Source organism: Dendrobates tinctorius, unplaced genomic scaffold, assembly GCF_039654945.1.
Source record: "Dendrobates tinctorius isolate UK_male_01 unplaced genomic scaffold, ASM3965494v1 ptg000143l, whole genome shotgun sequence".
Lineage (NCBI taxonomy): Eukaryota > Metazoa > Chordata > Amphibia > Anura > Dendrobatidae > Dendrobates > Dendrobates tinctorius.
This window is the reverse complement of record NW_027361810.1, coordinates 37,788,017-37,800,399: the sequence shown is the minus strand read 5'-3', so window position 1 is coordinate 37,800,399 and position 12,383 is coordinate 37,788,017. Positions and strand designations below refer to the sequence as shown.

The following is a 12,383-nucleotide window of genomic DNA, read 5'->3' as shown; positions in this document are numbered from 1 at the left end:
CATGTGGGATGAATAGTTAAAAGTTACCCGTTCTGTTGTTTGGACTCTCACTGATCAACAAGTGATTTCCTATTCTGGAGATAAGTGATAACTTGTTTTCACCAGACAACCCTTCCATTTGCAAGTGTCAGACTACATTTTCCCGCACGTGAAAACATTTAGGTCCCAGGATGGAGACATTGAGATACCACATTTCTACATTGACGATTGTAATAAACCACTGTATTATGCCTAGCACTGGTCCATATGCACACTTGACATCTGTCCCAGAACATCAGGTAGGCTCCTAGAATAAGTGAAGACCTCTCAGACTCCTGAAAGAATCATCATATCTTCCATGCCCTATAAAAAGGAGGTGGGGATCAGGGCATGGAGAAGGAGCTAGTGAGTTATGACAACAGCACAGAATGGGTTTAGCTTTAGGAAACTACATAGTCACTGCTGATATTGGTCCTCTGGCAGGTTTCAGCCATAGCCATAACTTTTCCCTTAAGCCACATGCCAAACCCATTCCTCTCCTCCCTGAATGAAGAAAAGTCCTTCGTAGAATAGCTGGTTTCTTGGAGGTGTCAAGCAGGTTTAGTGAGGCAAGGAAAATTTGCTGACTCTTCCTGGACTCTGCGATATCTTCACAGACACAAATTAATTCACTTTCCAGATTCTCCCTGTGAAATGCTGGCAAGTAATGCCCGATGGGTGGTGTACACCCTCTGCTAGTTAGAAGAAAAATACAATACCCCTGTTTCTCTTAGCATTGTACAAGGTACAGTGTGTTACATTTGAACGATCCGCAACATACGCATTATGTAAAGTTTTACAAATAGTTTTTGTTGCTAATTCCATCTGTTTTCAAAATCCCTGTAACCTTTCCATAAGGACATTCAAAAATAGAGAAACCTGTATTAAAAAAAATAATTTTAAATACATTGCCTTTAAAAATATGCCTTTGTACAGGAGGACTGTAGGGAATAAAAATAATAATAAAAGATTGCTGCAGTAGAATTTATGCAACAAACTTTTTTATTTCATTTCTTAGGTTTATTGGCATTGGGTATTTGTTCTACTGAAATCCGTCATTACAAAAGTTATTAAATGAAGCAGTCTGAAAATTGCTTAAAATAATAAAAATAAATAAATGTTGAATTCATCTGGGCTGTGTCTGAACTGAACATAGTTCATAGAATATAGTATAGTGCATAAAGTTCTAAATTCTCTACCCGTCTTCAAGTAATGACCAGCAAATCAGACTAATGAGATCAATTTCCATTTACTGTAGGTTTTTACTGGCATCTTTACAGCAGAAATGGTTTTTAAGCTGATTGCCCTCGATCCATATTATTATTTTCAAGAAGGTTGGAATATTTTCGATGGCATCATAGTGAGTCTCAGTTTGATGGAGTTGGGACTCGCTAATGTCGAAGGATTATCAGTGCTGAGGTCATTTAGATTGGTAAGAAAAATACTTTCTACTTTAGTTGTATTGGCCATGAAGATATAATTTATTCTCATACTGTGTTTTTTTTGTACGGTTACTTCTGACAATTTTTTTAAGCCTTCCAAATTTCACCATGTAGCATATTGCCTGATAACTGCATTTTCCACTTTTTATTCTACATTAATGGTTTAATTATTTACTTGTTTCATCCTTTCTCTGGCTAAAAAAATGTATTTTCATCTGTATAGCTTCGCGTCTTCAAATTGGCAAAATCATGGCCAACACTCAACATGTTGATCAAGATCATCGGTAACTCGGTGGGAGCTCTGGGAAATCTGACCTTAGTGTTGGCCATCATAGTGTTCATCTTTGCCGTGGTCGGTATGCAGCTATTTGGCAAAAGCTACAAGGAATGTGTCTGTAAAATCTCTGACGACTGTGAACTCCCTCGCTGGCACATGAATGACTTCTTCCACTCCTTCCTGATCGTGTTCAGAGTGCTATGCGGAGAATGGATCGAGACCATGTGGGACTGTATGGAGGTTGCGGGACAATCTATGTGCCTCTTGGTTTTCTTGTTAGTGATGGTGATTGGAAATCTTGTGGTAAGTATTGTTTATAACATTTAGTAATTAAAATGTTATTTTTTTCATTATTTTATATTATTTGCAATTAAGCCTTTGGTAAATCTGCCTTTTTTATGATTTATTGCCTGTCCATTCATCAATGTGTTATTTTCTATTTCCTCCTTACTTTTGATACTTGAGAGATAAGTGCAGATTTTTTTGGTAACCCCATGATTGCCTAGATCTACAGTATAGTAACACGGGATTTCAATTACCTTACAAGAGGCATCTATTTTTTTTTTTGTTTCAGAAAAGTCGGATAGAAAAATAGGCATTGCAGTTTGAGCGTTATATGCGCTAATGTGTCCCTCTAAAGCTTGCATTTTCTAGTAGGGTCAATTTCAGCAGAATAGGCTGATTATCTTATGTGTTTGGGAAATTTTGACTTTTCCTGGATGTGAGTGGAAAGAAGGATCAGGCTGTTGCATTTCAACATGTCTAATCCTGCAGCCAAAGCTCATCCAAGCCAAACATGCACGCGACTGAGAAGGGTCAAATAAATAGCCGTGATTCGAGCAAATGTTTTGCCTTCACCTAGCTAAAGAGTGTTTCTAGTTTAAATCTACATCTATGTCCTATGGCTATCTGTCAGACAGGCAAGTTTGCAGTCCCTAGTGATGAGCGAACGTGCTCGGATAACGTCTTATCCGGCATGCTCGAGTGTTAGATGAGCAGCTGGGAGTTGTCGTCTATTATGTTTCAGTCCTTGTGGCTGCATGATTTGCGGCTGTTAGACAGCCTGAACACGTGACGATTCACTAACAAACAGGCAATCCCCACATGTGTTCAGGCTGTCTAGCAGCCGCAGATCACGCAGCCGCAGGGACTGAAACATAATATACGAGCACTCCCAGATAACACCCAAGCATGCTCGAATAAAACGTTATCCGAGCACGTTTGCTGATCAATAGTAGTCACTTATAAACCTGCTTATTTTGTAAAAATGCAGCTTTCACTATAAGGTTAACCTAATAAACATGAGGTCAGAAAAATTATATCTGTTATTTTTATATTTGTCATGTTCCCGTTCTTCCTGTGCTGTCTTTAGCATACTGTTTTATATAGAACTGTAACTAATTAATTTTTAGGAATTGTAATACCTTTTTTTTCTATTCAGTGAGAAGCCTTGAAATGAATGATAAATATGTCTTAGGCATTATATACTCTCGAGGGTTTGGTACAACCTTAATATGAAATGTTAACCACACATCTTTTTATATACTGCTTAGGTTTTGAATTTGTTCCTGGCCTTGTTGCTGAGTTCATTTAGTTCCGACAATCTCACAGCTACCGACGATGACAATGAGATGAACAATCTCCAGATTGCTGTGGGAAGGATACAAAGGGGAATAGATTTTTTTAAAAAAACAGTTCGCGAATGCCTCCAAAAACCCTTTGTTAAGAAAAAGAAAGTTCTAGATGAAATCAAACCATTGGAGGAGCTTCACAACCGGAAAGAAAGCTGTCTGTATAACCATAACGCAATTGATATAAATAAAGACCTAGATTATCACAAAGGTGGCAATGGAACTACCAGTGGAGTAGGCAGCAGTGTGGAGAAGTACATTATCGACGAGAGTGATTACATGTCATTCATACATAATCCAAGCCTCACGGTTACTGTCCCCATTGCGGTCGGGGAATCTGACTTTGAAAATCTTAACACAGAAGATTTCAGCAGTGAATCCGATCTTGAAGAAAGTAAAGAGGTAAGAAAATGGTTTTGACTGTTTAATTAAATGGCAAAATATTTTAATATTTTTTTTAAAAATATTTTGTTTTGGTTTATTTTAAAGAAATTTTTTTTAACATTGCCCAAAATCAACTTCTACATTACTGCATAAATTATTCACTACTATAAAAATAAAGGTTTATTAACGGTTCTATTTTTCACTAATTTATTACACTAATATTGTCTTTAAATTGTAAATTTATTTTTATGCTTTTTTGGTTCTCTTGAGTTCTGTATTCATTTTTGCATAGTTTCTTTCTGTTAGATTGTGGAGTATTGTGTTTGTGGAGAATTGGATTGTGAAGAATTATTCTATTCACCCTCCCATAATTGTAAAAAAATACAAATGAATGTTTGGCCTTCAAGGAAAAATCTCTAGTCCTTAGCGTCAGATAGGAGGAAACTGATGGCACAATGGATACCTTTATTTTCAATAGTAATTACAGTATTTGCATCTATCCTAAAGAAATAAAAAGACCAGTATTACATAAAGGAATTTTTCATGCTACTTTCCTTCAGGTGAGGTCAAAGACCAATGTCCTGCCGAATGGGAATTACCACATCACACATGGGTCTGTTGCACTAGATATTTTTGTTTTCTGGATCTGTCGTACTAGACTTTTTTTTTCTGGCAGGAAAAACTGACTCCGATTGCCTGACATGAACATGTTATAGCAAGAAATAAAATATTGTATAGACCTTATCGTTCTCTCAAAAAAATATGGTTTATGAGTCCACTTGTATTTAGAGACAGCTCTACCAACACAAAGAAAAAGTCGGTTCTCTAACTCAGGGTTCCCCAACTCCGGTCCTCAAGGCCCACCAACAGGTCATGTTTTCAGGATTTCCCTTGTATTGTACAGGTGATGCAATTATCATCTGGGCAATACTAAGGAAATCCTGAAAACATGACCTGTTGGTGCTCCTTGAGGACTGGAGTTGGGGAACCCTGCTCTAACTTATGCAACAAATGTATTTGAAGGTACAAAATTTGAGGGTTTCTTTGCTTTTTTTTCGAAATTCCAATGGTCCTATTCCAAATTTAATAAACAATATCATTTCAATATAAAGATATGGAAAATTAGAAAATAATATATCCACACAATTCCGACTCAAGCTAAATGTCAACTTTAAAAAAAAAATTCTTGAAAGAATATTTTCATTATTTTGTTTTTCACTCTTTTTTTACTTAACCAAAAAAATATATTTCATTGAAGGTCAAAATATTCATATTCAGATGACATAATGAGAGGCCTGTATTCTACTATTCTATACGAATTGCAGAAAGAGCTTTAATGTGGAGCCACTTTAAACATATTAGAGGATTGCGTTATCAGAAATTTCTGTATGTAATATTATTATTGGTAATCTTTCCTTTAGAAACAGGAGCTATTACAAAAACCAGGGCCAGAGAGAATTCAAATTACTCTTCACTTTCCTGCAGGCATCAAAACGCAGGCGCCATTTACATGAGAATCAATATATTAGAGCGATACTGCTGTTATCAAAAGCTGGCTTAAAATATTAACTAGTGACATTGACAATTGTATTTCTAAATACATATCCATAAAGGGACTCATTTTTAATAAAAAAAATAATTTCCCAAATAAAAAAAGCATTTCTACTGTAAATGTATTTCTATTCTAATGTAAATGTAAATGAACAATTTAGTGGTTAATAGAATCTGATGAATCATTAATGAAAAATTGATTTTCATTTAATCTCTTAAGCTCATTTTATATTCAGCCAATTAATCTCTCTGGTGTTGTGTTAGATGTGATGATTTTCTATTTAATATTGTTTGAAAAAGAGATTTTAGATGACTTGTAAATGTTCTCCTATTTTTCATTTTCAGACCGAACCTAACAGCTGATACATCCTGGCCGACCCATGGGCAGCACGTATTAAACGCTGGTTGCATGATTTCTGCCATATATGTTTGAAATTCTGCAGTGTTTCAGAGAAAAACATACTTGGCCGGGGACCAAGCCACACTTCTGACTGGTCGAAAAGTCCGGTCCTTGACAATTTCTTCCTGCCCATTCCTTTTGAATGACAGGTCTCGCCCTGTGTGCCTGTATAGGACGAGACCTGGGAGTCACTGGGAGCAGGTGGGGATAAGCTGCCGGGGACTTGCATTTCAGACTAGTCACTGATGCAGGTTGATTCCTGACGGTTTTTAAAGTATAAAACCATAAAGCCAGTGTCTGATATATGCTGCCTGTGGATCAGCTATCAGGTCCAATTTAAAGAAAAGCTGCTTTCAAAAAGCTATGACTCCACTCTCCCTTTCAAAATTTGCCACAATATCGAGAACTTAACAACTTCTCAAAGGGAAACTATATGGTTCCAACAAAGTAAAAGTGGTCAGGGGATACAATTTTGAAGCCTAAGGGTCATATGTAGTCCTTGAGATATCAGTTGTTCATCACCAGTTTAAATCTTCACCAACATAGGCATCGGTCGATTTCCACAGAAATGTCAATCAAGACTGATCCAATTCTCAATGGTTGAAGTTGAACTGAGGTTTTTGCTTTTAGTTGGTGTCGTCTGAGAAAACAAATGCATGATTTTTGGCCTAGCCTTGGTGGAAATATTTTGCACTATGCAGATTCTCACAGGAACTTTGAGTTGCTGTCTTACAAAACTCTAGATTTATGTTTCACATATATCATTTTTAACATTTTCGACATAGATATAGAAAACTTAGAGGTATCACAGTGTGCTTGAGTTACTTATCAAAACCTGATTTTATGTTATGAACCCATGGGCACACTATTTGCTGCCACATGGTGCCACTATATAGCCCCATATTGTCTCTCAGACATAATTTTTCCAGGGCAGAATACATCTGTAATACTGCAGTGTGATAGACCACACAACTCTTTTGAGTGCCTTTTAACAGGACTGCCAAAAAATGGTTTTTTTGGACACGTGTATGCATGGGGCCATTTAGCAAAAAATGGTAACCATATTATTCCCTTACTCTCATATTCATTTACTATCACACTTTTTACTTGGAGTAAATATTTTTTTATTACACAAATGGTTAATGAGAGAAAATAAAACTTAATAAATAATATTTTTTATCATTTAAAACCAAAATGTAAACTACAATACTAAAAATTCTACAACTATTTACCAGTTTTTGTATTATAGAACATGTTGAACAATTTGTAACAATTTTAACAACTCCAGCCAAATGATTATTGAAATTCCTGCAGAAGAGTACATTTCTGTTCACTTGTAGCATTTAGAAAATCTTCAAACTTAAATAAATATTTTTTAAAAATTATATATTTTTTAAGGTTTGTTAATAATAATCAGATATTAAAATAGAAAACTATTTATGGAGCATTTGGAAATTTATATCCCTACCCATGTTGCCGCATGTACCGGTTTTCTTCTATTTGATCCTCATAGCCAAGAACTTTCTACTGCTCAACGCTTTGCTGAGACAAAGGTATTTTTGGATCTGTGTATGACCTGTCTTTAGTAGTCACTTGGCTTTTAATTATAATTATTATTTTTTATGGCTATTCTATCATTGGTACAGGCATTGTTGTGCATGTATTGTGGATAAAACCTACCGTTGTGTAGGCTTTTTAGATATCTTGGATTTTTAATCATTTTCCTGCAGGCATCTTTGTGTGTGCATATTTTACTTTATTTTTTTCCCTGATATCCTTCTAGCACAAATAGTATTTTTATTATAAATGATTTGTGTATTTTTTGGACAAACTAGGTGGTTTTGTCTATTATTTGCTGCTTAGGATTCTGGTTTATAGCGCTTAGCGCCTCTGATACTTGTTTCATTTAAAATAGAAAGCTATTGTTTTTTTGTTCATTGATTATTTTGTGCTTGTGTTCATAAGGTTTCATTGTTGCTGTTTGTGGCTCCTAATTTTATAATTACAGGTATTAATTTTTATGTTTATAACTTTAATTTTTTATTTTAAAATTCTCAGTATTTAAATAAGAAAATAGTTTGTGTACTGAATTCCCAGATTAATATATGTATAGGAGATATTTTATCTGTTCCATTGAAAGCTCTGCTCTTGTTATGGTCTCAGCAGTTTTGGTTTTTCAATTCACACTGACCAAGGACAACATCTACACTAAGTACAGTAAATAGGTTCACCGCTGCCTTGGATTTTTTTTTCATATACCCCTAAAAACATGAAAGCTCATTGATCTCCTATGAAATTGCCCCATGTGTGTCAAATTTGGGCATTAGAGTGTGAGCCCCATTGGGGACAGAACTGATTATGTTGGTTATTAAGTTGGAAAACATTAAAACTGCAGACTCTTTAGTTTTTAGCCATTTTTTGATCACAAACCTGAGGTCTATATGTATTGAAAAAAAAGTTTTATTAAATTAGTCACTATAACAAAATTAAAATAATGGTTTATAAAGGTTAGGGGTATTGATATTATCTTTTTTTTTTCTTTTTTTGTGCTTGCCTTTTTTTTACTTCTCACAGGGGTAAAATCAAGCAGAAGCTACCGAGAATGCAACTCTGGTGCTTTTAAACAAGGCAGCGCAACAAGTCACCAGGTTTCCTAAGGTTAAAAGAAATAATATCTGATTACAATTAATTTTTTGATTGGCTTGCATGCAAATCAGCTGTGTCCCTTGCCTGTCCATTGCAATCTAATACGAAACGTGCACAGCTATTAGGCTTAGGCTGAGTCATGGGACTCACTTCACAGCATGGTCTACCGAGACTGGCCGATAAAGATGTTGTTTTAAGACTAAAAATGTTTGATTTTGTTTCAATTTTATTTTAACTTCTTCAGCATTTTTTAATGCATGCCCTAAACCTATATTGCTTAACAATCACAAATGTAAAGTAAAAATGGAGCATGCAGCATTTTGAATGTTAATGAATAAGAATAATGATTTTGTAATGTGTTCATTTACCTGCATAATGATAACTGTTTTTATTTAAGGAAAAAAAAGGAAAAAAAATTTATTTTGTATCTAAAAGAATTCCTTAAAAATAGCTAAAGGAGTTGTCCAATTAAAATAATCTTTTACCTATCCATGGAATAGATGACAAGTTGTTGATCATAGTGGACTGACCATTGGGTCCTATATTGATCAGTAGACCAGAGAATTCTTATCCCTGATGGTGAAGTCTTACCCCGGTTACAAATTGGAGCGGATGTCCAACCAATGCTCCATTCATTCTCTACTGGGCTACCGGTAAAAGCCAAGGACAGCGCCCGACAGCCATATAGGAAATGACTGGACCAACAGACAAGCATGCGTACTGCTGCACCATGCTAAGGCCGGTTTCACATTAGCGCTTTTTAAGCGCACGCACGGCCGGGGGTAGCTCCGCCCCCGAGCCGGCTCTCTGCCCGGCGTGCCCGCCCCTTGCTTGTAGCGCCGCCTACTAGCGGACAGCGGCGCCTGCGATCGGCGCACCCTATCTTTAGCATAGGGTGCGCAGATCGTGCGCAGGCCGTGCGCTAGTTGCGCTTTGACCTGCGCTGCGCACTTTTGACGGTGCGCCGTGCGCGCCAAAATCCGAAAAGTTCGATTTTGGCGCGCACGGCGCACTGTCAAAAGTGCGCAGCGCAGGTCAAAGCGCAACTAGCGCACGGCCTGCGCACGATCTGCGCACCCTATGCTAAAGATAGGGTGCGCCGATCGCAGGCGCCGCTGTCCGCTAGTAGGCGGCGCTACAAGCAAGGGGCGGGCACGCCGGGCAGAGAGCCGGCTCGGGGGCGGAGCTACCCCCGGCCGTGCGTGCGCTTAAAAAGCGCTAATGTGAAACCGGCCTCACAGGGGTAAAACATCTCTGTTCTACCGATTTGTGCTGATCCCAGTGGTTGGACATCCACCAATCAACAAGTCAACACCTATTCTATGTTTAGGTAATAACATGCTTTTTTCAACAGACCACACCTTTATTATTTGTGACGTAAAAATTTCATCCCAGGGAGGTTTGGGTGATAAGTTATTTACATATGGTAGACCATATGGACTACCAAAGAGGCAATCTGAAAATAGGCACTCGGACATACTGTCCCAAGTGATTTGGGGTGCTGTAAAGTCTCATTCTGATAGTCTTTTATATTCAAGTTTTTATGTTCACATTCTGAGAGTAACACCTGGATCCCTACTAAACTTTGAATATGGTGCTGTAAGTTTTTATGGTTCGTTCAGGAGTTAATTCTGGAATATATAGTTAAACATGGATACGATACTCTAAATTAGGCCTTACTTAAAAAAACCACAACATTAAATCATAAAATCTTCTCTCAAAGAGGATCTTTTAGATTTTCTTATTTACCAACTATTATTCTAGCTAGTTAAAATCAAATTAGAAAGACTAGAATATTTAGCCTTTTTATACATTTCTCAATTCTATATTGGGATTAAAGTATTATGCCAGCCAATCAGTTTACTAAAAAATAATGACATCATCAAGTCGAGACTTGCATCATTTCCTCTGTGATGTCACTGTTTAAATTGATAAATTGCAATTATAGATGAGTGAATAACTTTGTAACACCCAGGTTCAGAGGCCAAATCAGTAGTCCATGTCCGCTGGAGCACTGTGATCTTGTTTCTACCGACTGATATCCCTACATCCTCTCTGATTTGAATTCCTGGCATGACATCATCATTGCGGTGTCACAAACACATGACTTTGCACTTAGCCTATTAATCAGAAGACACGCCAGGGATCCTGGCGGATATAAGGCTCCTATCCAGTGGCCATGGACTACTGACCTAGCTGCTCAACCAATGCCCTGTGAATCAGTTCCATTATCTCTAGTAACTTTGATTGTATTACTGCCTGTTTTACAAGCATTATACAGGTAAGTTATTTCAACAACAGTCTCTCTGGTTTTGCCACCATAGACCTTAATTGGCCCAGGGAGGTGACAAATTAAAAAAAATACATACCTGTCAGTCTAATTCAACTTTGCATACTTAGTGCTACAATTCTTGCAAGTTTTAGTTCAGGCTACAAAATAAGACCGGCTAATTTGATTGGACATCAAAACGCAATGTACTTGGAACAAAAAGACTATTATTAGAAATATAGTCAATTCTATTGTCATAATCAGGGGTATACTGTAACTATAGTGGATGCAAGGCCTGCAGTCAGTAGTATCTGGACTTCAGAGTCTAAGGGGGTCCAAAAGATCCTTTGGTCCATATGAAAAGATGACTACTACTAAAGGTCAGAGATAGTTGGGAGCCCTGTTGGAGATTTCACATTGCGGCCAACGAGTTTCAACTTATGCTACTGGTCATAATACAAGCTTAAAGTACCATGAGAGCGTAAAAATACAAGAAGTAACTGTCAGCGCCCCTATTCACCACAGGTCCCATTCCAGAGTTTACCCATCCCCCTAGGTCTATGCTTCTTAGTCCTGTCTCCAACACATTGGAAATAGCCAGAAATGGTCTCAACCAGTATTGGCTCAATGAACATCATTGGCCATATCCAGTGTGTTGAGAAGATCAGAAAGCCCCAACAGGATATTCGTTGCCATCTGGATAAAGTTGTTAAATAACAATTTGGCTTTATTAGTTGCATCATCAGTTGGATTTTTCAAAATGGCTACCATTTTTGTTTGTAGACTTTGTTTGTAAATTTAGACAAGTCCCGTTCACTTGAATGAGGCTGATATGTAATGCTAGACACAGCTCATGCTCAAGAATGTTTTTGACAAAATAAATGACAGTAGCCTTCTTCTTCTAATATAAGAAATCCACTTTAACATAGTCATCTGTTTCTTATTCATAAGCCATAAAGATAAAGGTGTCGCATTATTATATTTCACTGTAGTGCAAATTTAATAAGTAAATAATTAGTATACATGTAATAAATGTAATAATATTGTAATAAGCAAAGGCAATTAACCTGTTGACTCCTGTAGAGGACTTCTTATAAAACACTGCAATTTATTGTTTTGTAACTATTATTTCTTTTCTTTTGATCTCTTGACTCCGTTTTAACTTTTGCTTTGGCTACAGTATTCTGGCAGAGTTTGTTGTTCTGTGGAAATGATGGAAGCATTACAAATACTAAAGCTATCTAGAGGTTGTTAGCATCAAATTTCTATAATGCACACTTTTTGAATAATCTGCTGCCGACTAAGACATCAGATGAGAATTTGTAATTTTGTAAAAGTAATAAATCACAGTAACTGTTCATTTCATTTTACTATTTTGCATGAATAAAAAAACAGTAAAAAGTTTCATTGCAATATCCTACCTGACCACATGGTGTGCTGTTGCAAGGACACTTAACTTTGAGAAACAATTAGTGCAAAGCGCTAACATTCAGATAGACACAACCAAAATTCTAGTGCACCATCTATTGGTAGAACTATTTAATGCAGTAATGGTCATGGGACTAGAGCAGCAACCTACTCAAAAAACTGTAGGACATCACATTCAGGTCTTATGTGGACATTACCACAATTTAAAAAGTTAATTTATCCCAGAGTTTAGTATCCAATTTCCAGATATTTCATTATGTAAAGTATGACTTTTGTTTCTGGCACCTGGGATACACATGTACAGTAGTGGTCAAAGCTTTTAGTCAGATATTTCTAT

At 36.7% G+C, this 12,383-nt stretch overlaps 1 protein-coding gene across 2 annotated transcripts in view; it reads left to right on the top strand.

Moving 5' to 3' along the window:
* LOC141049376 (sodium channel protein type 2 subunit alpha-like) overlaps positions 1 to 12,383 on the top strand; it is a 334,599-nt gene that overhangs the window by 274,215 nt on the left and 48,001 nt on the right. For both annotated transcript variants that reach the window (XM_073545791.1, XM_073545790.1), the window contains 3 exons: positions 1,277 to 1,450; positions 1,684 to 2,040; positions 3,291 to 3,770. In XM_073545791.1, coding sequence (XP_073401892.1) covers positions 1,277 to 1,450; positions 1,684 to 2,040; positions 3,291 to 3,770 — 1,011 coding nt within the window. The remainder of the gene's footprint in view (positions 1 to 1,276; positions 1,451 to 1,683; positions 2,041 to 3,290; positions 3,771 to 12,383) is intronic.